At 49.9% G+C, this 22,275-nt stretch overlaps 2 protein-coding genes across 3 annotated transcripts; both read right to left on the bottom strand.

The window, feature by feature from the left end:
* Positions 1 to 1,406: 1,406 nt before the first annotated feature.
* FOXRED2 (FAD dependent oxidoreductase domain containing 2) lies at positions 1,407 to 10,192 on the bottom strand. The gene is made up of 9 exons (XM_036400653.2): positions 10,068 to 10,192; positions 9,044 to 9,589; positions 7,351 to 7,602; positions 6,655 to 6,924; positions 5,787 to 5,953; positions 4,986 to 5,151; positions 4,241 to 4,482; positions 3,234 to 3,404; positions 1,407 to 2,459 (listed from the first exon to the last, which is right to left on the bottom strand). Exons 2-9 carry the CDS (start codon positions 9,565 to 9,567, stop codon positions 2,194 to 2,196), a joined length of 2,058 nt encoding a protein of 685 aa, XP_036256546.1. The 5' UTR covers positions 9,568 to 9,589; positions 10,068 to 10,192; the 3' UTR covers positions 1,407 to 2,193.
* Positions 10,193 to 10,371: 179 nt separating this feature from the next.
* On the bottom strand, positions 10,372 to 17,787 carry EIF3D (eukaryotic translation initiation factor 3 subunit D). Of its 2 annotated transcripts, none has more exons than XM_036401444.2 (15): positions 17,680 to 17,787; positions 17,248 to 17,381; positions 16,994 to 17,039; positions 16,480 to 16,616; positions 16,300 to 16,385; positions 15,749 to 15,821; positions 15,498 to 15,613; positions 15,157 to 15,289; positions 14,451 to 14,598; positions 14,092 to 14,222; positions 13,562 to 13,647; positions 13,207 to 13,336; positions 12,586 to 12,728; positions 11,527 to 11,807; positions 10,372 to 10,527 (listed from the first exon to the last, which is right to left on the bottom strand). In XM_036401444.2, exons 2-15 carry the CDS (start codon positions 17,368 to 17,370, stop codon positions 10,514 to 10,516), a joined length of 1,647 nt encoding a protein of 548 aa, XP_036257337.1. In that variant the 5' UTR covers positions 17,371 to 17,381; positions 17,680 to 17,787; the 3' UTR covers positions 10,372 to 10,513. The 2 variants fall into 2 exon arrangements, with proteins under 2 accessions (XP_036257337.1, XP_036257338.1); XM_036401445.2 differs by having other exon boundaries at positions 15,498 to 15,610.
* Positions 17,788 to 22,275: the final 4,488 nt, after the last annotated feature.

The raw sequence follows: 22,275 nt of genomic DNA, 5'->3' as shown, positions 1-22,275 counted from the left end.
TGGCTTTCGGCCCCCTGCCCAGCCCTGCCCCGCTCTGCGGCTCCAGCCCAACGGGCACGGGGCTGCCAGCTGGAGCCCGCCTCCTCCCCGTTCACAGGGAGACAGCTCAGGCACAGCCTCCCCGTTTCGCTCAGCCCTGCGGAGCATTGCTGCCCCCACGGCAGCCCCCCCCCCCCCCACCCACAGGGCAGAGCCAGGCCTGCTCCGACACCGCGGGGCTCCGTCAGCCCATGTCCAACAGGTGGCACAGGGCCCCAACCCTGTGGGGGAGAACAGCCCCAGAGGCCGGTGCCCCCGTTGCTCTCCGAGCCCGAGGGCGGGAGGGCAGGGCCAGGGAGGGCCCCGCTGCACCCGCCGAGCCCGCAGGCCCGCCCGCACCTTCGCGAGGACCGACACAGCGAGCCGACCCGCACACACCGAACTCCCGCCCACCTGCGCCGATTGGCCGCCGCCGCCGGAAGACTCTACGGACAGGCCGGCCGTCCTCACAGCCCATTGGCAGCCGCCCGGAGAGCCGGGAACTCTTATTGGCTGCCGTGCCTGTCCTTTAGGCCGCTTCGCCCCGCCCCTGGAGGGACGGTGGGATGTGTCACGTAGGGCGGACCCTCGGTGCTGATTGGCGGCGGAGCCCTCCAATGGGCGCGGCTAGCGCAGCACGAGCCGTGGGGCGATCCCGGTCCCGGTGCCACGGCCGGTCCCTCCGTCGGGCGGCTCTCTTCAGCTTGAGGCTAGGCAAGGGGCTGCGAGCTTCACCTGCTTTTAGCTTTCCTGGCAGTGCACAGCTCTACAGTCCCCCCGACAGCAATTAACTCCGTTCCACAACGCGCCGCACGGGAAGGGCACCGGGACCAACCTGGATCCCTACACTCAGGGGTGACCACAGACCAGCGGGCCCATGCCACCCTCTCCAGCTGCATGTGAACAGGCACTGTCTTCCAGCAGCAGCATTGCTTGCAGAGCCCAGCATTCTCAAAGAGAGCAAGAACTCCCCTGTTGCTTCCTTGACCTCTTCTGCTTCCCTGCCTCTCTAAGGAACTGAGGTTTTAGGGAAACAGCAGCTGAATTCATAGGATTGGGAGAGCTTTAGGTACATGTAAGGTACAGCCCCCCTCAGTTTGGAAGCAATAGTGTGCATTTTTCAAGAAGCTAAAAAGTTGGAAAACGTGTGGAGATAAAAGCCTGTTCCCTTCATCCCTCCTCTATTTCCTAGAAATCACAGGGACATCATGAGGTCAAGCTCAAAACTGCTCTTGCTTTGCAACTCCAGGCCCACGGAAGGAGTCCAAGGGGAGGTGATAGGCAAGCATATGTGGTTGATAAGGGGAGCAGTAAAGTGCAGACAACCTCCCTGTCAGTCCCTCTAAAATCTCAAGGTGACTGGAGGGGAATAAAACAGAGAAAGAGCATTTTAACAACATCAAACTTTCTTGATGGGACATAGTGCAAATAGGAGAAATATTGGTCATGCTTTATAAAAGACAGGCTAACCTTCTAGGCTGCTTGGTGTGGGAGAAAAAAAACATGAGGACAGCAGACCCAAACTCTGTAAGTCTCTGTGTCCCAGGCATTCCAAGCAAGCTACTCATCTGTTGTGGAGGAAAGAGTCCCTTGTAGTGTTCTCTAGAAATTATAAATTATCTGACCTATACAGCAACTAAAAGAAAATAATCTTTCCCCACTCAAGCTACACAACTGCCCTAACTCAAATGCAGGAAAAATACCAGGAAGTTTGCCTGGAGTACCACTTCAGGATTCAATGCAGAAAAAAATCTTCAAGTATACACAGCGTAGGGTATCCAGGGACCAGAGAGCCACAGGCTGTGAGCAGGCCATCTCTGAGGGGGACATGACATGTGAAGTTTCCCAGGCATTCCTGTGCTCAGTTCTGTGGCCTCTGTACATCACTGCAGATACTGGTCAGTGAGATAAACACCAACACTGTCTTCAGGCAACTCTGAACTCTGCAAGGACAACATGGGAACCTCAGCATCGCTGGGTTTTGGTCCCTCAGTCCTCCAGAGGATGTTGGTCCTCTTTGTAACAGCAAGATCTGAGCAGGTCTTTGGCAACTCACGATCAGTGGGAGGCATGGGGATGGAAAAGGGATGCTGGAAAGGGCAGAATCCTGCTGTGGATCTCTGTTACAGTACTGTCACGAGAGCACCTATGGATTTCAGTGTGGAGCAAGAAAGGTTAAAGCTCATCCTTGGCATTAACAAGATGCTGCAGAGGACGAAGTGGTATCCCATGATCTCTCCTCAAGTGCTCCTGTGACCCATGGTGGCTGTCAGGGGGTCTGTCACCCGAGAAGTCTGTGTGAGTGTAATCCTGGAGCAGCCCAGCCTGTACCGCACGCTGCCGGAGCTCCTGGCTCCCCAGCAGCCCCTGCATTCGAACGTACCCCTGCTGGCAGGAGGGAGGCAGCTTCTGATGGGTGAAGGCAAACAGGAAACAGGACTCTGCAGGGGAAAGGATCAAAAGTTAAGAGTCAGCAGAGATACCCCGTAGGGAAATACTCCCATATACTATCAGGGACTTGTTCAAAACAAAAGGCAGAAAGGATGAGGGAAGATGGCTGGAGTTTCCCACCCACTCCCTTCCCTGGGTGGCAGCACAGTAGTTGATGTACTTCTGCAAAGCTCAGGAGATGCAGAGAGGGATCCCCAGTCTGCACACTGAGAGAAAAAGGAGCTGTATTTGAGCTTGTATCCATCTGGCATATTCTTTGTGCTACAAGATGGCTTCCCTCTGTGTGCCACATGGGCTTTCTGCAGGAGGGTCCCACACCAGTGTTAAGACCAGGAAGGGAGGCAGCAGAGGCTCTTCACCTCTCACATCACAGCACTCCCGTTTCCCATGGGAAAGCAATCCAATCACCAGTACATGAGATCTAGTACACAATGGCACAAAGACATGTTCAGATAATGAAGAAGAAAGAAAGCTGCAGCTAAAAAAATGGATTGAACCCGACCTTATATGCCTTTCTCTAAGTCCTGGCATGCCTGGGCTAGTCTTCTTCTAATGGTGACAAGAGCAAGGACTCTTTGGGAACATACACACAGAACAGCACTTTGTACCATCTGGTGAGTGCCTTGAGGAGGTGTGACTGATGGTGAGACACAAGCAGCTCACCACAGGGAGATCTCAGCTATTTGCATATGAGATCACTTCTGTCCCTTGTTCCTCACATTGCTCCTCCTCTTCCTGCCACTTCAACCCTGTGCACAAATTACCTGCAAAGAAATTGCGCAGGTCAGTGCCGAGGCAGTTCTCCAAAAACCGCCTCAGTGGCAGGATGTGAGCATTCGGGGCTGTCCAGTCTGTCAGAAAGTCCTCCACAACGTGATGGATGGCATTTGGCCGGGGCAGAGGCCAGTCCGGGGGACGGAGTCTCATCTCACGCTCTGCCAAGAGAACACTAAGGGAGTCTCTTAGAAGCAAAATGGCATTAAAAAGAGCTTGGGGAATGGAAAGCAGCTGTGACAGCTGTTTCCGCTTTTGTCCTGACCTTTTAATCCATTACTTTCATTTGCAATCCACTCTGCTAGCTCTGTCCTTAACAGCCCTGCCACCACACAGCTGCCCTCTGTCCCTGTCTGTAGCATTCCTGTCATTTCACTCCTGTTCCCCCTGGGCAGGGACTGCCAGATGGGCTACGTTGTGTTTAATGCTGCTACCCATCATGCTGATTTCCGAGAAGGCAAGCTGGACCCTAACCCTGGGTTTCTGGAGATGAAGATTTCAACACTCTCATTTCCCAAGGAAGTCTGCCCTAAGCCTGCTTGCTGCTGGATAGAACACTCCTCTTCAAATCCTTGCCTTTGGCTGCCTCTTTGTCTGTGTGACCTCTCAGACTTGGGCCTGCCAGAGAGCAGCTTTTTCTTCGCAGCAAGATGGCCAAACAACAACACCCTCATCTGTCAGGTTCTGCAAAATTCACATAGGGTGCCAGCCAAAGGGAAGAACTGTTCCTCTTTTTGGGCATGGGGAAATTTCCAGTATGCCTGTTTGTTCCTATTTTCAAATGTGAGGTCTCTGGTACAACCCTCCAGTCCCTATATCAGTCTTATGGATGGAACTTTCTTGCCAACTCTCAGCTTCCTTTTCAGCTCATCCAGTGGTGGGAGGTGTCTCACAGGAAGGGTGAATAGTGCTTTCAGGTACCACCCCCACTCTGGCTCTGATTTATCTTTATCCCTCTTTGTTTTGGTTGTGTCACACAATTAGCAGGAAAGCTTACCTGTTGGGAGGTGTTTGTAATAGTAAATAACAGGATGTAAAAAGTTGGACTGCCAGGCGTGCTGCGCCTCTCCCACAGCACGGTTGTAGTAGAAGACATCCTTGTCAGCCCCAGAGAAATTCCTCCCATACTCCATAATGATGACAAAGAGCCCATTGCGAGCCTTTCTTCCTGTCTGCATTTCGAGCTCGGCCAGGACTCCAATAGGGTACTCTTCCAGGTATTCAAATTCTGTGGCATTCCTGTGAATTGAAACACCATAGGAATTTTCCACCAGAGAAAGCCAGCTGGGATCCAACCCACTCCCAGCTGGTCAAGGCTAAAGCCAAAACGTCATCAGATAGTAATTTTCTTTGGTCATTACAAATCTGAGCTGGACTTGATGCAGAGCTTATAAAGGCTGCAGATACTGTTACAAGATACCATTATTTTCCTAGATTATGGGAGTCTCTCTACAGTAGCACTGCTCAACAAAGTTTTTTCCTGGGGTCAGTAAAAGAGTACTACACCTCTGAGCCTAGAGGGAAGGTCTGGACGATTTCAGCCCTTTAAGAGGGAGAAACAGAGTGCACAATTGGGCACCAATTGGAGCAGTAGTACAGGTTTAGGGTGGCTGCCTATGCAATGGTAACATCCTTAGGCAGGAACAGCACAGCTGGTGTGGGGGCAACATGGGAGGCAGTGGTAAAGAAACAGAAATGAAATTATGGAGCGCAGTGCCGGGAATAATTACTCACTCACTCACTCTCTCAGCAGTATGATGTCAGCCAGGACACTGAACATCTGGTAGAGGCCTGAGGCCTCATTTACCCTCTTGATGATGGAATTGGTCAGCTGTGTAATAGGGTAGACTGTGGATGGCCAGGGGACACCATGGTGACGGTTTTCCAATAGGCGATGGACTGCCCGAGCTAAGACATGAACAGAAACAAAGACAGCTTATTTAACAAGGCAAGCTCATGCTGTAAGAAGTCCAATCTCTGTGCTGCAGCAGGAGGCAATAAAATAGATCCTGAGGAGTGCTCAGGATCTCCCACCCCAATCACTGGTAACTGCAGTGGAGATGCCCTCAGAAAGCTGATGTCATGCTAAGTGGTGGGGGAGGGGGCGGGGGGTCCTTGGGGATATTTTATTACTTCTCAGCAGTCCTTTAATGATAAGGATGGGCACACACACATAAAGAAGGAAATTCTCTCTACTGCCCACAGCTGCTGGGTTTTAACTCCACAGCACAGACCTCTCACCCACAGCCTGTCACAAGGCAGAGCCTCTGGCAGGAAGAAATCTATTGTGTTACATAAATAACAGACAGTGGGCAAGAGAGATACAAGACAAAACAAAGACAGACAACCAAAAACTTTGTATATGACCCCAAGTCACTTCTCCTCCACTTCAGATGATGCAGCTGCAGCTTGACTGTGTTTTGTCCTTTTTATTGCCAGAACAAGACTAAGGGCAATCGCTTTCCAGCAGTAAGCTATGGATTGTTCCTTTGAAGGGAGGGAGGATTTCCACCTCTGCCCTTTCTGTACACCCCAGTACTCACTTGTATACCGGAATCCATGGATGAAGCCCCCAGCAGATTTCCTGAAGTCAACTGAATGGCTAGCAGTGCCAAGAACAAAGAGCCCCCGAGTGCCTCTAGACTCGTAGCTGGGTTTGATTTGAGGATACTTCTTAATATTCCCTTTTCCTGGCATCATTCTCAGGGATCTGATATGCAAAAGAGAAGAGCAGACTATCAGGAAGGACAGGAGTAGAAAAATAAAAAGGGTTTCTGATACACATTATTTTGCAGCCACCGCAAGATTCTGCTTCATACCCCTGCTGCCTTCAGTGGAGTTTACTACTAAAATGAGGATCTTTGGAGGATAAGGGTTTTCATCTCAAGATAGCCCTGGACAAAGTCTAATTCTCAGCTGACCCACTAACAACGAATTTTGGAAGACAGTGAAGTTAGCAGTATCATTTTCAACTGCAGGATGTACCAAGGTGGAATGAAGGTTGCATCCTCAGAGAATTTTTTTTTCCTCAACAAAACCTTTTTGTAGCAATCTGCACCTTTATCATCCTCATTTCAGAAAAAAAACCCCAAACATTGCTAGCCTTGTCCATGTGATCTGGCAGGTCAAGATGTTAAGTTCTAAAGGTACAAGCTTTTCTGTGTCACTCAGGTCTCATTGCTCCCATTGGCACAGCCTTAAAGCCTGTTGGTCAGAGGGCAGTGACACACATTCCCACTGGGACACAGCCTTACCTGCAGGATAAACAAAGGACTGTGCAGCACCAAGCAGCTCAGAGCACACGGAGGTCCAAGCAATACTGCCAGGAGAAGACCTGTTCTTCCCTTTCCTCCCTACTCAGGCCCTTCAGCCTAAATACCCTTTTTCATGGAGATCCTGGTTCTCCCTCACCTATTATAGATAGAGAAGTCAAACTTCCAGCCCAGGCAGCGGATGACACGGTCGTAAGGTGCGCGGGTGGCAAAATTGTCCAGTTCATCCTGAGGGAGGGTGATGGAGTCGATGCCTGCGCTGATGTTCCTGTTCTCCAAGTAGAACCGCAGTGTGATGTGCAGCTTTCCCTTTTTGTCCTTAACGATAGCCAGATCTTCCAGGTCGCCCTCTAGAAGCCCATCCAGAGATTTCAGCTGGTAGGTGTCCAGCAGGCCATTGTTAATTGCTCTACGGAAAATACAAGAATGTAAAGAAAGGAGGTTCTGTCTTAGCTTCTGAAAATGGGATAATTCATCAGGCATCCCAACTCCTCTTCAGTGTAAGGGTTATCCCCAGAGCCTCAGGGCTCACAGGAACAGCACAGGTAACATAGCCTGGCTGTCCTTGCAGGATGTAGCCAACCTCCTAACTTTCCTCTGTAACTAGAAGCAAGGGAATAACTTGAGAGCCAGTACATTTTAAAGATTATAGTTTCCAAGCGGACACATTTCTATTTTAGGTCCTAAAAAGCTCTCACCAAGCCTCTGTGTTCAGCAACCGCAACCTGGATTGCTTTAAAGCAAGAACCTATGGAAAGCCCCATATTTCCCCTATGGCCCCCATGACCACAGCACCAGTCCAGCGTGTTGCCTGGGAACAGGAGCAGTTCCTTACCTCAGATCCCCAACGTAGTGGGTGGCCCAGGAGAGGCGCACGCGGGAGCGGCTCACCATGTGGATGAAATTCGTGACACCCAGGATGTTCTCTGCTGTCTCGAAGGCTGAGTTCCCTCGGCCCAAGATCAACACGGTTTGGCCAGTGAAGTCCTCCGGGTTGATGGACACAGTCTCGTAACCCTCAACATACTCTGAGCCAGGAAAGTTTACCACATTGGGAACCCACGTCCCAGCAGCAACCAACAAAGAGCTGCAAGAACAGGGATAGCACATGGAAATGCAGGAATTTCAGGAAAGGGGCTCCATCTCCTTATTCCTTCCTCCTCCCTCCTCCCACTGTGGAAGGTGGCTGCAATGTGACCCCCACAGTGACACTGGACCAGCTGCACAGGCCATGGTTTCAAGAGAAACCTCTACCTAGCTTCAACTAATGACCTGCTCCTCTCTTCCCTATCCTCAGGACAACTAGGAACACTGTTATATATATAGCAACAGTCAGTGTGGGTGCTGTGTATATATGCATCTCCCTCGCCTGTTCATGAATGCAACTTCTACTCGTATGAACTCACTGACAGTATCACAGGTTGATAACATGTTGCATAAAAATGATTTGGATTTAAAATTTGAGTTGACATTTGGCAGAGCAGAAGTCATTTTTAAGACAGACAGGAAATAGTTTTGATATTTTGAAATGTAACTGCCAGTCATAAAAACACATTAGCAACATCGCTAATTGTTAACACCAAAAATAACTACAGTGATCTTTTTATATCACTCCATAAGAGCTTTTACTTGATTCTTGAGGAAGTTTTTGTGACTTAGATGGAAGCACCAGGCGGCTGAGGCAAGCAGCACTGCCTGCTGTCCCAGCCTTGCTTACACAGCATCCCGAGAGCAGCTCGCTTGCGGTACGTGGGTGTCCGGGATTGCCTTCTGTCCCCTCGGAGCCTGCCAGCAGCACACCGGCAAGTGACAGCCAGCACGACCTGCTGTCATAGAGCTGAGGCTCTCAGGAGAGGTGAGAAATATACTCCGTATGTTCACACGAGTAACTTCGAGGTTTTTAGGAATGGAGCTCAGTGGTGGTACGGGATATACACACGTAAATAGGACGAGTGGAAGGGGAATTCAGCGACCAGCAGCCCTGAGGGTATTCTCACAATCCTTGCCCCTCCCCAAAAAATCCCACTTTCCTCTGCTTCCCCCCTGCCTGTTCCAGCTCTCTACTAACCAAGGGCTTCACTTGTCTGGGACACACCCCATAGCCCATGCGGGAAAACGGGAACAAGATGTCACTGCTCTGACTCAATCCAGTTTGTAATAAAGGCAGTGTTGGCTGTGAGTACAGCTAAGTTACTTTTTCCACAGACAGCAACTATCTAATGATAAAACAAAAGTGCCTTCAAGCATACTTATCAAGGACAGACGCTGCAGTGATGACCATGGCAGCCAATTTGTGTCTGCCCTCGCAACCTCCTCAGCCGCCCAAAGCAAAACACTGCTCGAGAAAGGCAATGCCTTCCCAGGAGCAGTTATTCCACCCATCTGCCTGCCAATCCCTAAAAAATGTTTTCCGCCCCTGATGGTGATTAAGGTTCTAAGAGGCTGTGAAATCTCCATCCACAGAGATACTCATGCCTCAACAGGGCAAAGCTCTGAGCTTAATGTCAAGCCCCAGGTTTGCCCATTACCTGCACTTGTAGTTCTTCCTGTCCTGGTCAGTCAGGAGAAAATAATGGCCGTTCCAGGCCTGCTCATTCTTCTCCAATGTCACATGGATGATGGCTGTGTTGTACTGAACCCGCAGCTTCAGCAGGGAAGCAAAGTCCTCCAGGTAACGCACCATGGTGTCAGCGTTGGGGAAGAAGTCTCGAGAGTAGCGTCGGAACAGCAGCCGCCGGTCGTGGCTGAGGAGCGAATTCCAGTCGTGGCGGAGGTTGAACTCGCTGTTGGACTTGCCCGTGTACTGCTTGTTGATGCTGATGAGTTTGCGGTGCCGAGGGTAGAGCGCGAAGAAGCTGCCGGGAGCATGGCTCCGCTCAAAGACGATGTAGTCCCGGCCGGCTCGCTGGAGGAAATAGGCCGCCTGCAAGCCCGCGGGCCCGGCCCCGATGACGCAGTAGTCGTGGTACAAGAACGCGGCCCCACTCATCGCGCACAGGTTGCTGGCGTACAGGGCCAGCCCCAGGAGCGTCCCGCAGAACGCCGGGGCCATGGCGGGGCTGCCGCAGCCGGCCCTGAAAGGAAGAGGACCGGGAGGCGTCACCCCAGGGGCTGCAGCCTCCCCAGAGGAGATCCCCGACCGCACCAGTCTTGGCCCACCGCCGCCCAGAGCCGGCGGCCATGACGCCCCCCCACACAGCGTGGGGAGTTGGAGCGAGGCCCTTCTCCCTGCCAGCCAATAGCAGCAGGGGTCCCGGGCCTTCCAGCCAATGGGCGCACAGCGGCCCCCGCCACACCACACAGGTGGCAAGGTGGGGCAGCACCTGTGGACTGCTGGTCGCGAGCGCCTCTGCGCCTCACCAGCCAATGGGGACGGGCGGCGCAAGCCCCCCAACCAATGGGAGAGGGGGTGCCCTGCACTGCCCTCGCTCCCCCGCCAATACGGTCCCAGCCCTGATGCCCCCGCCCCCGCCAAACGGCGCACGAGGCGGAGCGCACGTGACGCGCGGGGCCGCCGCCGCCCGCCCGGACCCGTCCCGCCCGGGGCCGTACCTGCACCATGGAGCTCCCGCCGCTCCGCTCCTCCCGCTCCGCTCCCTGCTCCTTCCCGCGCCGCCCGGGCAGGGCGGGGCGGGCACGGCGCTGCCTCCCGCCCGCTGCGGGGGCGAGCGAGGGGGGCGGCGCGCTCCCCGCGTCACGTGACGCCGCCACCGCCGCTTCCCGCCGCCGGCACCATGGCGGCGCGCGCACCACGTGTCCGGGGGCGGGCGGCGCTTAAAGGGGCAGGCGCGGGACGGAGCCGTGACCGCGGGGGACACCCGAACCAGGCACACACACACACATACAGCGCCGGAAGTCGGCAAAATCAACTTTATTCCGCTTTCCCCCGTTTATGATCGATGTGCAGCACAGCCGGGGCAAAGGTACAGCCACAGCCCAGCCCCGGGACTGGGGCTCCCCGGGCACTGCAGCCCCTCCCTCAGTGCTGGTTGCAGGGTTCAGCTCTCTTCCTCTGAAAAAGAAGAGAAGCAGAAATTAGGTGAATGCAGCTGGAGGAAGAAAACCCCAAAATTAAACCCTTGCTGTCAAGGAAATGCCACAAGGAACACAAAAAACCAAGGCTGTCACTTTGGGAAATTCATCCCACCTCCAACTGTCTCCTTGCCTCTGTCCAGCTTCCCAACAAACCTGCCCATCAGCCAAGACCACACACTCGTCATAAACAATTTACATTCCTAAGCAAATTACGCAGCAACCCAACTAACATTTCCATAATAAAATCCAGAGCAGCGAGGCTAAGCTTACAGCCTAAAAATAATCTGGGGCATATTTTCCTATCACAGAAGCAAGAGCTCTAGGATAAATGGTTTCCCTCTGTCAGTGGAGCACATATAGATCTCACATCAGAGATGGTTTTAGGCAGCAAAGGGAAGGCAGCAGTTGTCCACTGGGCACCACTGATGCTCCAAAACTCATATCCAGACCAGCCAGTGATTGCTCAGCTTCAAGAGTCACCTCAGAAAAGCCTTCACCACGTTCCCTCAATTGCGCTCTGTCACCACGCATTTGAAATGTGTCACCTTATAGTCACTGCCATTTCTAAAACTGCAGTCAAAAAATATCCCAGAACCAACAGAAATTAGCACCCACCCACTCCTGCAGACCTTAGGGCCGCTGAATGAAGGGCTTCTTGGCAGGCTTCATTCTGCCACACAGTGCTCTGGATGTGGGACCTCCCCACAAACCCTGCTAAAATCAGTCCTCATCAAGTATCTGTACAGAGGCACAACATCTGCATCTCCAACTAGGTGCTGTTTTTCTTTCAGCTGAGTACTCCCAATGTCACCCACACCTTTTCAACAGAGTCCCATCCTTGGGACCATACATTCTCCAGCCTTGTTCCTCTCCTGCCATTGCACTGGTCAGATCTGACCCTTTAACTCTGGACTTAATCATACATAACAGACTAGAACATCACTTTAAAGCATAAAGCCCCAAGTAGGCTACAAACCTTCCTCTTCCTCTTCTTCCTCCTCATCCTCCTCATCTTCATCAGAGCTAAAGGTGCCATCAGGCAAACTGTAGATGCGGATCACCTGCTTGTTGGGGTCCTTGAGGATGAGATACTTCCCCTCATCCAGCTTCATGCAGATGTCAATGACGCATCGCAGGATGCCCCAGGCGTTCTCTATGCTCAGATTAATCTGGCTGGCAAATTCATTTGGCTTGAACTGCTGTGTGCCCAGGATCACGTGGCGGGCAGAATCCTTCACATGGTAACGGGATACGTACCTGGGGGGCAAGAAGAAACCACAGGGGTATCAGGAGATTACGCCCAGACAGCAGAACACCAGCAAGAAAAGCAGCGTGGTCATGTTATTTTTGTTTTCTGGGCTGAAAAATCCTAATACTCCAACACTGAAAGCTAAGAGGATTTCTTGGCTACAAACTGTCAATCTGCGATGCACCTGGAAATCCCCAAATCGGATGGAGAGGTACAAAAGATAAAGAAGAATTAGCCCCACAGATAAAATTAAGAAATAGCACGATTAGCTGGGAGTTTGGAATGAAAAAGATGGAAAAGAATAAATTCTGTGTCTGTGGATGGAACTGAGGGTGGCAGAACCACTAGAATTCATTTAGCAAAAACCTCTTGTTCATTACCTGCAGTACTCAACTGATTTTAAGCTGACAGTTTAAAAAAAAGGTGTGGCTGTATCTCCCCATACCACCTAATTTCTCAGTTACAGGGCACTGAAGATCTCAATCAGATACCTGAGAGGCACCACAGTCACTGTATTTATTTCCCTTGTTGGTGACCACAGCAAAGAGGCTGAGAGCCCACACAGGCCACCTGTCCCTCGTGTGTGGGGTCAGTCACAGCTGGATGCTGAGAGGAAGCAGCTTACACCAAGGCTGGTGCCCTCACCACAAGCTTTCCTTTTTTGGCCACTCAAACACTGGGTGATTTTAGCATTACTTGTTCTGTAAATGCTTCACTCAGCCATACACCAAGTTTAATACTAGAAAATGCACCTGGAAGACATTTGGTGTGAACCGCCCCCCTTACCCGAGTTTAAGGTACTCTGATCCAGCCAGCAGTGCACAGCATGTCCAGCGGGCCAGCTTGTAGCTGTTGTTCTTCAGCTCCGTGGCAATGACAGCCCCTCTCTGAGAGTCCAGCTTCTGGCGCCAGTCCACCCCATTGCAATACTGAGAGGAGAATCGGAACCAGGGTCAGCCTGACAAGCCAGCAGCAGCCATCTCTTCAGCCACCTTGTCATCACAGAGGGAAGCTGTCTAGCCTATGGTACCACGTGAGGGAGTGCGAACTGCAGCCTACAGAGAAAGCTCTTGCACTGGGAAGGGAGAAATCCAAACAGCTGGGATTGCTCAACATTTGTGGCACTGGTTAGAAGGGGCAGTTTGTGAGGAAAGAATTCTAGAGAACCATAAGAACAGACTGGCTACTATGCTGAACACCCAGGGAGACAAGAGGGTTCAAGCCAGCTACCTCACATTTAGGGGAGAATCTCATCAGCATTGCTTGTCTACCAGAGTTACACTCCTTAGTGGAATGTAACATCTGGGGAACACGGCCAGATGTTTGTCTTATCTTCCCTGCTGTACCTGGCATGTCAGGCAGCAGTGAAGCAGTTAGAGCTAGCTTGGGGATCCTGTTCTTCCTCACCCTTGAATCCCACTCGTTCAGTGTTTTGATGTTGATGAATGACACTTCTCCATTAGCTCCTGTCATCACTCCATCATGCTCACAGCGGACAATGAGATCTATATCATCTCCCAGCTTCCACCTTCGGTACCTGCCAATAAACAATCCAGCTGGTTATTTCTGACCTTCGGTCTCTTCCAGATCCATGTAAGCATTCAGCAAAATCCTTTCCTCCTTTATCTTTTCACTGTGAGGTCATCCATGAATCCCTCTCAAGGTAAAGCTTCTATCAATAACACTCCCAACCTGTTTTGCTTCTGTATCACACTGACATCCTGCCCCCTGCCAAATCTGGGCATCAGAAATATCAACTTACCTGTATGCAACAGAGGCTACTTCATTTTTATCCATGTCATCCTCCACAAAGGGGTTTGGGTTGGGAAACTTGTACTTCTCCTTTCCCTGAAGATGAAAACAGCAGAGCATGTTAGGAGACAGCTTTCCTCTATTGGAAAAATATTCTTTTACAGCAACAGTAGCTGATTTCCCTTATGTAGAGAAACACCAAAACATTAAGACAGCTGATGAAAGCCTCATGCCCACATTAGTCACAGCACTATAAGCAGTACTTGTACTGGCACTTAGGCTTCCTTAAGTGTACTGAGAAGCCTGTCTACATCATCAATGGGAGTAGGATGATACTCTGTGAAATCAAGGTGAAAATCTTTCTACAACAAAGTCACACTGCTCACCAGAAATAATCCCACCTCTTTCAAAACTGAAAGACCACTGGTATAACACAACTGTCAATTAAAATGCTTCTGTTCTGTATTAAAGCAGCCTTAATGAAGCCTCTTCTTGAGACTCTGGAGCACAGACCCACTACTCATCACAGTTCTACCTTACCATCCTCAGACACTGCTGGGAGAAGTTATGATTGATGTAGGTAGCTTCCATGGCCAGGTTGCGTGGAGAATTAAAAGAGTTGCCCTCTTCCTGTGGTGGTTCATTGGCTGTTTCACTCACTGTCAGGAGGTCTGGGAAGAAAACCAGATGCAAATGGTTATACTTGGGGGAGTAACTATGTCAGCTTTAGTGAATTGCTAGCCCCACATCAGAGCAGATCAATATTGAAGTTCCCCACACAGCTATCACACATACTGCAGTAATAAGCTTGTTCAGGGGGCTCAGTGTGGACACCTAAGTAAGCATGAAGAAAATATGACCCTACAGCTGCAGAAATTCCTTTCAGGACTTTTCCTCACCAAAATCTGAGTTGTCCCTCTTGTCAAAGAAAAGCTTGGATCCAACTCTCTGGACAATGATATCCCAGGAATAAACAGAACGAGTGCAGCTCATCAGTGTGGCCAGGATGGCATCTGTGGCAAACACATTCCCTTGTGTCTTGGCCAGCTGTGAATACAGAAGGAGGAGAAAACTGTTTCAGCAATAAGAATAGATATCCCTTCCCTAGGTAGGACAAGAAGTGCTAGCAAACCAGATCACTGACTTCTGCTGTTCTGACTGAGAAAGCTGTACTGGTGAGTACCCCATCGACTGCCAGCAAAGCGTAAGGTACTACACAGCAATCCTGGCCCACCCTCACCCACACAAGGGGAAAGTAAGAAACTGCTAAGAAATATTAATTCTGTTGGAAAATGCACAGCTTCTCACTGCAAATCAAGTCACAAAAAAGAAATGTCTGAGCCTTCCTCACCTTCAAAAGCAAGGCCCAAGGATCATGTTTCTGATCTATGTTTTCTTCCCAACATACCTCAAGTACTGGTCTGCTTGCCCTTCCAGAATTTTAGCTTTTCCTTGGCCAGTGTTCCTACCTCTGCCTTAATCTAGCTCTGCCTTCCACCTCAGAAAAATACTGGTACCAATGCTTCTTGCTTTTGCCCTTTGGTCTGATGGTGACAGCTGGTCTCCAACAACAGCCCACACTGAGTTTCACAAACTGGTGGATACCTTTCGGATAACTGGGTCATCCGTAGTGGTGACGGTATGGAAGATGCGCTTAATGCTCCTCAGGAGCTTCTCGTTCCTTGTTGTAATGCGGTCGAAGGCTTTGTCATAGTACTCTAGGGCTCCACAGCACTCTCTGCAAAGATAAGAGGACCATCTGGATACCCCTCTTACAGATAACACCACCCATGAACCACACAGGGCCTGCTGGGTGTTTCATTACCTCCCCTTGGTTTTGGTACTTCATAGAGAACATTGGGACCAGGCAGGAGACCTCTGAGCTCCCGCTTTCCAAAAATCCGGTCACTTCAAGGAGCAAGCAAAGGGCTGCCTTAGGAACTCACATGTCCTGTGGTTCTGACACCTCCAGATAGCGCATTTTCATCAGCCGAGGGAAATCCATCTCCTCCTTCACCTCCCAATCGCTGCGAACTTCAACAGAGGAGTCACGAGGTTTCTGCTGTGCGGCCAGAGGGGGGACACGTACAGAGAGAAATGGAGACACATCAGGATTTGTGCGAGAGGAGCTGCCCTGTGAGTGCAGCCACAGAAACCTAACCATCAGAGGGGGCACAATGCTCATCAGTTTGTCTACCTGTGATTTCTGGTCCCACTTCTGCCTCACTCCAAACTGCTTCTGAAACTTCTTCTGTAGGCGCAAACGATCTCTAAAATGACAAATGTGAGAAAAGCTGTGATTCCTATATGCCACAACCACTCCTCCACTTCCAAACCACTACCAGAGGAGCACTGCTTTCAGACACTGATCTCCTGAAACATTTGTTGAGCCATCTGTTGATCAAGACACCCAAGGCATTAAGAAGTCTGTTCTTAGCTCTGAGCAGCTCTTTATATAGTTCTACCTGAAGACTGAAATGCAGTTTTCAGAAAGGATATTCACTCTTTAGAATACCACCATTACTTTCTAAACACAACTAAAAATTTCTCCTAAATTATTAGGAAGCCATTTGAAATCCATGCTTTTAAGTACTATTGACACTAGAACAGCACTGGACTCAAAACACCCTGAAATTCTCTGCTGACTGTTTGCTCCAGCAGATTCTGTTACTGTAAGTTTTCAAATTCATCAACAGTATGTTCACACACTCCAACCCGAGCTCAGTATGCCCATCTCTGCAGCCTCACCTCTCCTTCTGCTTGGCACTCTTTGGCAGTGTCTGCATGCTGAACTGCAGCATGTTCCGACGGTCCTTGTCTCTCCGAAGGTTCCTCTGCAGAAATGACAGAGAGAAAAAGGAACAGATTAATTGGGAAGAATCCTGTGGGGCTGAAGCTCCCTCTCATCCTGTCTCAGGGACACCCTACCTGTGCAAACCTCATGCGGTTCCTCTGGTACGCTGTTTTCTGCGTCCGGGCCGTGTCCACCAACTGGAAGCTGGTCTCATCCTCCTCGTGGAAATAGGCATATTGGCTTCCGCCCCCAAACTGTGACGAGTACTTGTCTGGGAACAAAAAAAAGCAACTCAGCACCAAGGTCCTAAGGAAAAACCCTGATGCTTTGCCTCTTTCTCTCCCCATCTGCCTTCACCAAAGTGTGATATCTAAACTAGGACTCCTGCCTTACACCTGCATGTCTACTCCCCCTCCACACCTCCCTTACAAGCCCAGGCAGTACAAAAACCCAGAGTAAGCCGCAAGGACAGGGAGAGCCCCACAGAGCTCTCCCAAGGGTAAAGCACGCTTCCTAAAGTAAGCTGCCTGTCTTGCTGAGGTGTGCAGGTAATTACAGGGTGGGTATGAGACATGGAAGCAGGAACGACGCTTGGAAGGAAACTTTGCAGAAAACAAACCCCAGAAACAGCCAGCAGACCACACGTACTTGTGTATCTTTTATCCTGGTACGTGGCTCCTGTCCAATCGGCCACCTAAGAACGAGCACAAACAGTTAAAAGTAAGCATTAACACAACATATGCTCCATGTCTAATCCTTTTGACTCCCAGCTCTGCCTGCCAGCCCTGCTAGGTGTTCACAGTGTGTTAGGACGCACTGCCAAGGGTGCCGGAGGAGCAGCCAGGGTAACAAAAGCGAGCACGGGAGGCAGCATGCAGGGGGCCCCAGCACGGCACAGGTACCTTGCCCAGGCGGTCTCCTTTGCTGAAGGGCTGGTACGGCATGTCCTTGAACTGCTCGGGCACAGCACACGGGCCCCAGCCGGAGGGGTTGTCCTGGATCACAGGTGCCACAAACTTCGCCATTTTTAAATTTTCTAAAGGTGGAAAAATGAAAAAAAAACTCTCAAACCCTCAGCTGCCGCACGGTGTGGCACCGAGACCTGAGGCCTTGCTCCGGCACAAGCCACCGCCAAGGGAAGGCGCCTTCGCCAACCAGGCCCGGGGAGGAAGGAAGGGGCCCGGTGGGCGCTGCGTGTGCCGGGGAGAGGCGGGGACGCGGCCCCACCGGAACCGGCGGGAGCGGCGGGGCGGGGCTGGGGGGGTCTCGGTAGGCGCGGGAGGTGCCAGCGCAGCAGGCGAGCGGCTCTGGTGCGACCCCAGCGCCTCCCTCACCTGCACGGCCCCGGCGCGGCCCCGATGGCGGCGGATCCGGCGGCGGATCCGGGAGCGGCTCCGGCGGCGGCGGCGGCGGGCGGGGAAAGGGCCGCGCGCAGCCCCGGCGCGCCCTTCGCGTCAGCGCCGCGCGACGGCAGCGCCCTGTCGTAAACGCAGAAAACCGCCAGCCCCCGGAAAAGCGAGCAACCAGCGCGGCTGCCGTAAAGCGACAGCGTTGTCGCAAAATGTCAACTATTAAAAAAAATTTCTTAAGAGAAGTTGTTCTTTAATGTTTGATCTTTGAGTACTTTCAACTCTGATCAACAAGAAAAGAGGTTTAATCTGTGGAACAGGAGCTAACAAACAAACTCCAAGTGATGTCCAGGTGTTAGAAAGACAAATTACTTGACAGTAGAACTGCCTTGTTAAGGTTTAGGGATCAACGTTCTTCAGTGACCTCAGGGGAGGTTAACAAAGCTTGGGAAGAGGGTTGTACCACAGATAGTGGACACGAAGAATGCAGAATTTACAAGCCACAAAGACATTTGGCAGAACCCCCAAGGTAAGGAAGAAATTAATAAAGACAGCTCAGCAGCTGTGCTGAATCAGCTCCTACAGAGTAAAAGGTAATTCTGGCAGGGGGAGATCATGGCCACTGACCCAGGAAACCACCAGCTCAAAAGGAGAGAGACACTGAGCATGCAGACTAATTAGCATGAGCAGGGAGAGGCCCATTAACCAATAGAAGACAGAATACTAATTAAAAAGAGAATTAGGTAACTTATAGCCAAGGGTCATTACTGCCTTCGTTTGCCAAAATATATAAAGAATGAGAAGTTTTGGTAGTTGTTGTGCTGGCTTTGTGGATTTGCCAGCTAGCACCTCTTTCTATGCAGAACTGTAAATAAATCAAATATCTGGATTATGTGTGTGGATTGGCCTCTTGCAGGCTGGGTGAAAAAAACAATTTTGGGACAATACTGTCATTTACCAAAATTTCATTCCTGCTTAATTGCCACTTAATAGAGAAAAAATATGCAGGAGTGAAGGAGAGTATTGTTAAGGATAGTGTAAATTTGCCCCAGTGATTAAAATGCTTGAGTTTGGTTTTTAAAACCAAAAAAGCTGTGTAAAAGCTGGGGGTAACATGGACAAAAGCCATTCACTTTGTACCCAGATGTCATAAAGAGGAGGAAAACTTGGCTTTCTGTGTGTGGTGAAGGCTCAGCAGAGCACAGCAGCCCAGACAATGGTGGGGTCAGAAACATCTCCAGTGCTAATGGTGGCTACACTTCTGGGACTGTGGAACTTCTCTTGGCAGAGGTGTTCAGCCCTATGGCAAATGCCTGTTGGGAATCGTTTTGGTGTCAATGACTTGCCTTTTTGTTTTTTTTTTTTTTTCCTTTAGAAAACTTGAGTTCAACTTAATTTACAAATCATGTATCAGAAAAATATTGATCCTCAGCTTAGTCAAATACAGATTTCAACTATTAATGTGCAGTTCCCATTTGGTTAAGTTTTCTGTACATACATATGATGGAGTTACTTTGAGGTCCGGTTGGTAAATTCCTGTTTTCCCAGATAAAAATGGAGATAGAGGTTAAGAGATGACTTTAATAGGGAACAGATGTACAGGACTCTGGACAAGAAATATGTCAATAAAATCACATGCTAGGACAGGAAACATGACTTAATGATGTGCTTCTTCATTTTCTCACACATACAACTTCTTAAAATAAAAATTTATTCCAAACTCTGCAATGATGCTGTGGAAAATCAGGTACTTTTCAGGCTGTAGTTGTATGATCATTCAACCAACATTTTGTTTTTAGAGGGTGTTACAGAAACCACTTGACTTTGAGAGTTAAAGATGGGTGAAGATGGTGAATGGGAATTGCAGTTGTCCTTGCTATGTTCACAGTGTGATATTTGAGTTTTCCAATTGTCCCTGATGGCTTCCGTGGACCTGCTGGAGGCAGACCTAGGGCTGGAAGTTGGATTCAGCCCTACAGCCTCTCCAGGAGACCATGAGCCAGTGATTTAATACAGCAGTGCCTTGGGTCCCTGTCTCTGTAATTGGGTTAGTATTTCTTCTCAGGGAATGAGGACAATAAATCATTAAATCCCAAATGTTCTCATGCCAGAGTGATTGAAATTTTCTCTACCCCTAAAAGAGCAGGATCTGGTTTACAAATCTCTTCAGCTCACAGGCTAAAAAACTCTTTAGAGAATTTTACTGAGTATCTTTTACCTAGGAAGAGTCTAGATCAATATTTTCCAGGCAGAGAGGTTGTGCATTTTCTTCTTTATTTTCCACTTGTGATTGCTCCTCGAGAAAGAACCGAAGCTGCAGCGGTCTTTGCTTTGACAAGACACCCTGCCATTAATCACAAGTGGGATTATTAAAGTGCCTCTTCCCGCTAGCAAAATAAAAAAAAATCCACTTATAGAAATACAGTTTATAAAATACAATTTGTAACTGTCTCACCTAAACAGCCTTTTTGGAGACAAACATCATTAGAGCTGGAACTGCCTCCCTTGTCACTTGCAGAGGCTCAGTGGGATGCCAGCTCCACAGTGCCTGTCCCTTGTCCCCCCAAGCTGGCTTTGTGGGCTCAGAGAGACTCAGCTTAGGAGATGGTGAGGAAAAGAAGAAGAAGTTCCAAAGAGAGAAATAGACTTAGGAATGAAGGAATGAAGAGAACTAGACTGATAAAACAAAATCCTGTGCTTTCCTCCATTTCCTCTTCATTCCCAGGCCTGCATGAGGTGCATGCAGAGAATGTAGTGCTGCTGCTGTCTACCAGAGATGGCAGATCCTGTGCAGCTTGGTCTCAGCCCTTCAAATTTCCTTTTCTGGTGACACAGTTGGATATAGGTGTGGGTTGGAGGAGATGGCATGCATAGGGAGTGGCTGGTGCCACTGGAATAAATGCTCCCCTGGGCATGAATCCAACCTCCCATTTTCTTAGCAAGAAGAAGAGTTCTATAAAAAAAAGAATCCAGTCTTAAGCAGGGGAGATTTTCTGCCACATTTAGAATCATAAAGTGTTAAGGGTTGGAAGGAACCTTAAAGATCCTCTAGTCCCAACCACCCTTGCCATGGGCAGGGACACCTCCCACTAGACCAGATTGCCCAAGGCCTTATCCAGCCTGGCCTTGAACACTGCCAGGGTTGAGGCATCCACAACTTCCCTGAGCAACCAGTGTCTTCTCACCCTCACAGTAAAAAATTTCTTTCTAATATCCAGCCTAAATTTCCCTCTTTCAATTTGTAGCCATTAGTCCTTGTTCTATCAGTACGGCTCCTGATGAAGAGCCCCTCTCTGGCTTCCTGGTAGTCCCTCTTCAGATACTGGAAGGTTGCTATGAGATCTCCATGAGACCTTCTTTTCACCAGGTTGAACAGAACCAACTTTCTCAGCCTATCTCAGGTCACATTTCCCAGGAGAGGGAGTAGGTCTGTCCCGCTTCCCACTTCACACCAGGCACTGTACCTCCCGTGTCCTGCTGGGGCCCTGCAGCTCCTTGTGCCTCTGCTCCTGTCCTGCTGACCCCACACTCTGCTGCTGCTGCTGCAAACAGTTCCCCTCCTGGCCTCTGGTTTTCATGAAAGGCACGTGAAATACATCGCTTCCTGGAAAAGTACTCCAAATACACTTACCTTGCAATCATTTGATCCTTGATCCATAATTTCAGTTCATCAGTTAATTAATCATTTAATCAGTTAATAAGGCTAATCACTCTTCCCTGGAAGATGCTCATGAGAACAGCCAGATAAATTGCTCCCATCTGTTTCTCTGTTCTTGTCTCCCACTTCTCTGGCTTTGGGCTCTGTGCTGGTGTTTGTAGGCCCATAAAACAGGGGCTCATTCCAGCACCGTAGATGTTCCAGTCCAAAACCTTCTCTGCCATCCATCTCTGCAGTTTGGGGCTTGCTGGAGAGCTGTCACCCCATGAGCTGGCTCTGCGTAGAGCAGCCTCCTCCTGCTGAGAGAGGATAATACACAGCTCAGGCTGTGTTACCAGGGGCTTGCCAGGTTTAAGTGAAGGAGAGCATGTCCAAGCACCCAACCTGTTAGGGGCCTTTCCTAGAAAATAGATCACCTCTGCCTTGAAAAAGCTTTGGAAAGCCTTAAGACGGGTTGCTTTCCAGCTTGTATGATGGTACTTCCAATTAAAGAGGATTGGAAGACTAATGTTCACATTAAAGCACCATTTTCCAGTAGTTCTTTTTCTCATTCTTATAAGAAATGCATCAAAAATAGACAGTTGGGTTCCTGTTCCTCACTAAAGACCAAACACACCGTATGCCTGTGCCATATGCTTAGTCTCCACTGCCCCGTGCTTCTTGACAAACCCAGAAACCAAGGGAAATAGTCTTCAGCCTTAACGCCTTCCCACTGCAGGGAACCCTGATGTTCACACACACCTCCTCAGGTCAGATTCCTCTTCTGCAGTCATTGTCATCATCTTTAAAGCAGCAAAGCTTACTCCTGGCTCCAGGGCTTTTGTTGTAATCAATTTTGGCCATGTATGAACTGGCTCATGCCCTGGATTGATGTTCACAGGCTGCGAAGCCCTCCTTCCTTCCCTGGCCCTCCCCTTTGCATC

This window comes from Molothrus ater, chromosome 5 (genome assembly GCF_012460135.2).
Source record: "Molothrus ater isolate BHLD 08-10-18 breed brown headed cowbird chromosome 5, BPBGC_Mater_1.1, whole genome shotgun sequence".
NCBI lineage: Eukaryota > Metazoa > Chordata > Aves > Passeriformes > Icteridae > Molothrus > Molothrus ater.
Note: the sequence above shows the minus strand (reverse complement) of the source record. Positions and strands in the feature narration are given on the sequence as shown.

Bases quoted from the DNA above. Each gene is read 5' to 3' on its own strand.
- EIF3D (XM_036401444.2), bottom strand. From the start codon at position 17,370: ATGGCGAAGTTTGTGGCACCTGTGATCCAGGACAACCCCTCCGGCTGG. The intron at 15,822-16,299 runs GTGAGGCTGCAG...TTGTCATTTTAG, and splicing joins AGTGCCAAGCAGAAGGAGAG to AGATCGTTTGCGCCTACAGA. The intron at 11,808-12,585 runs GTAAGGGGGGCG...CTTGCCCCCCAG, and splicing joins TCAGAGTACCTTAAACTCGG to GTACGTATCCCGTTACCATG.
- FOXRED2 (XM_036400653.2), bottom strand. From the start codon at position 9,567: ATGGCCCCGGCGTTCTGCGGGACGCTCCTGGGGCTGGCCCTGTACGCC. The intron at 3,405-4,240 runs GTAAGCTTTCCT...TTCTCTTGGCAG, and splicing joins TTACAAACACCTCCCAACAG to AGCGTGAGATGAGACTCCGT. The intron at 2,460-3,233 runs GTAATTTGTGCA...TTTCCCCTGCAG, and splicing joins CCTGCGCAATTTCTTTGCAG to AGTCCTGTTTCCTGTTTGCC.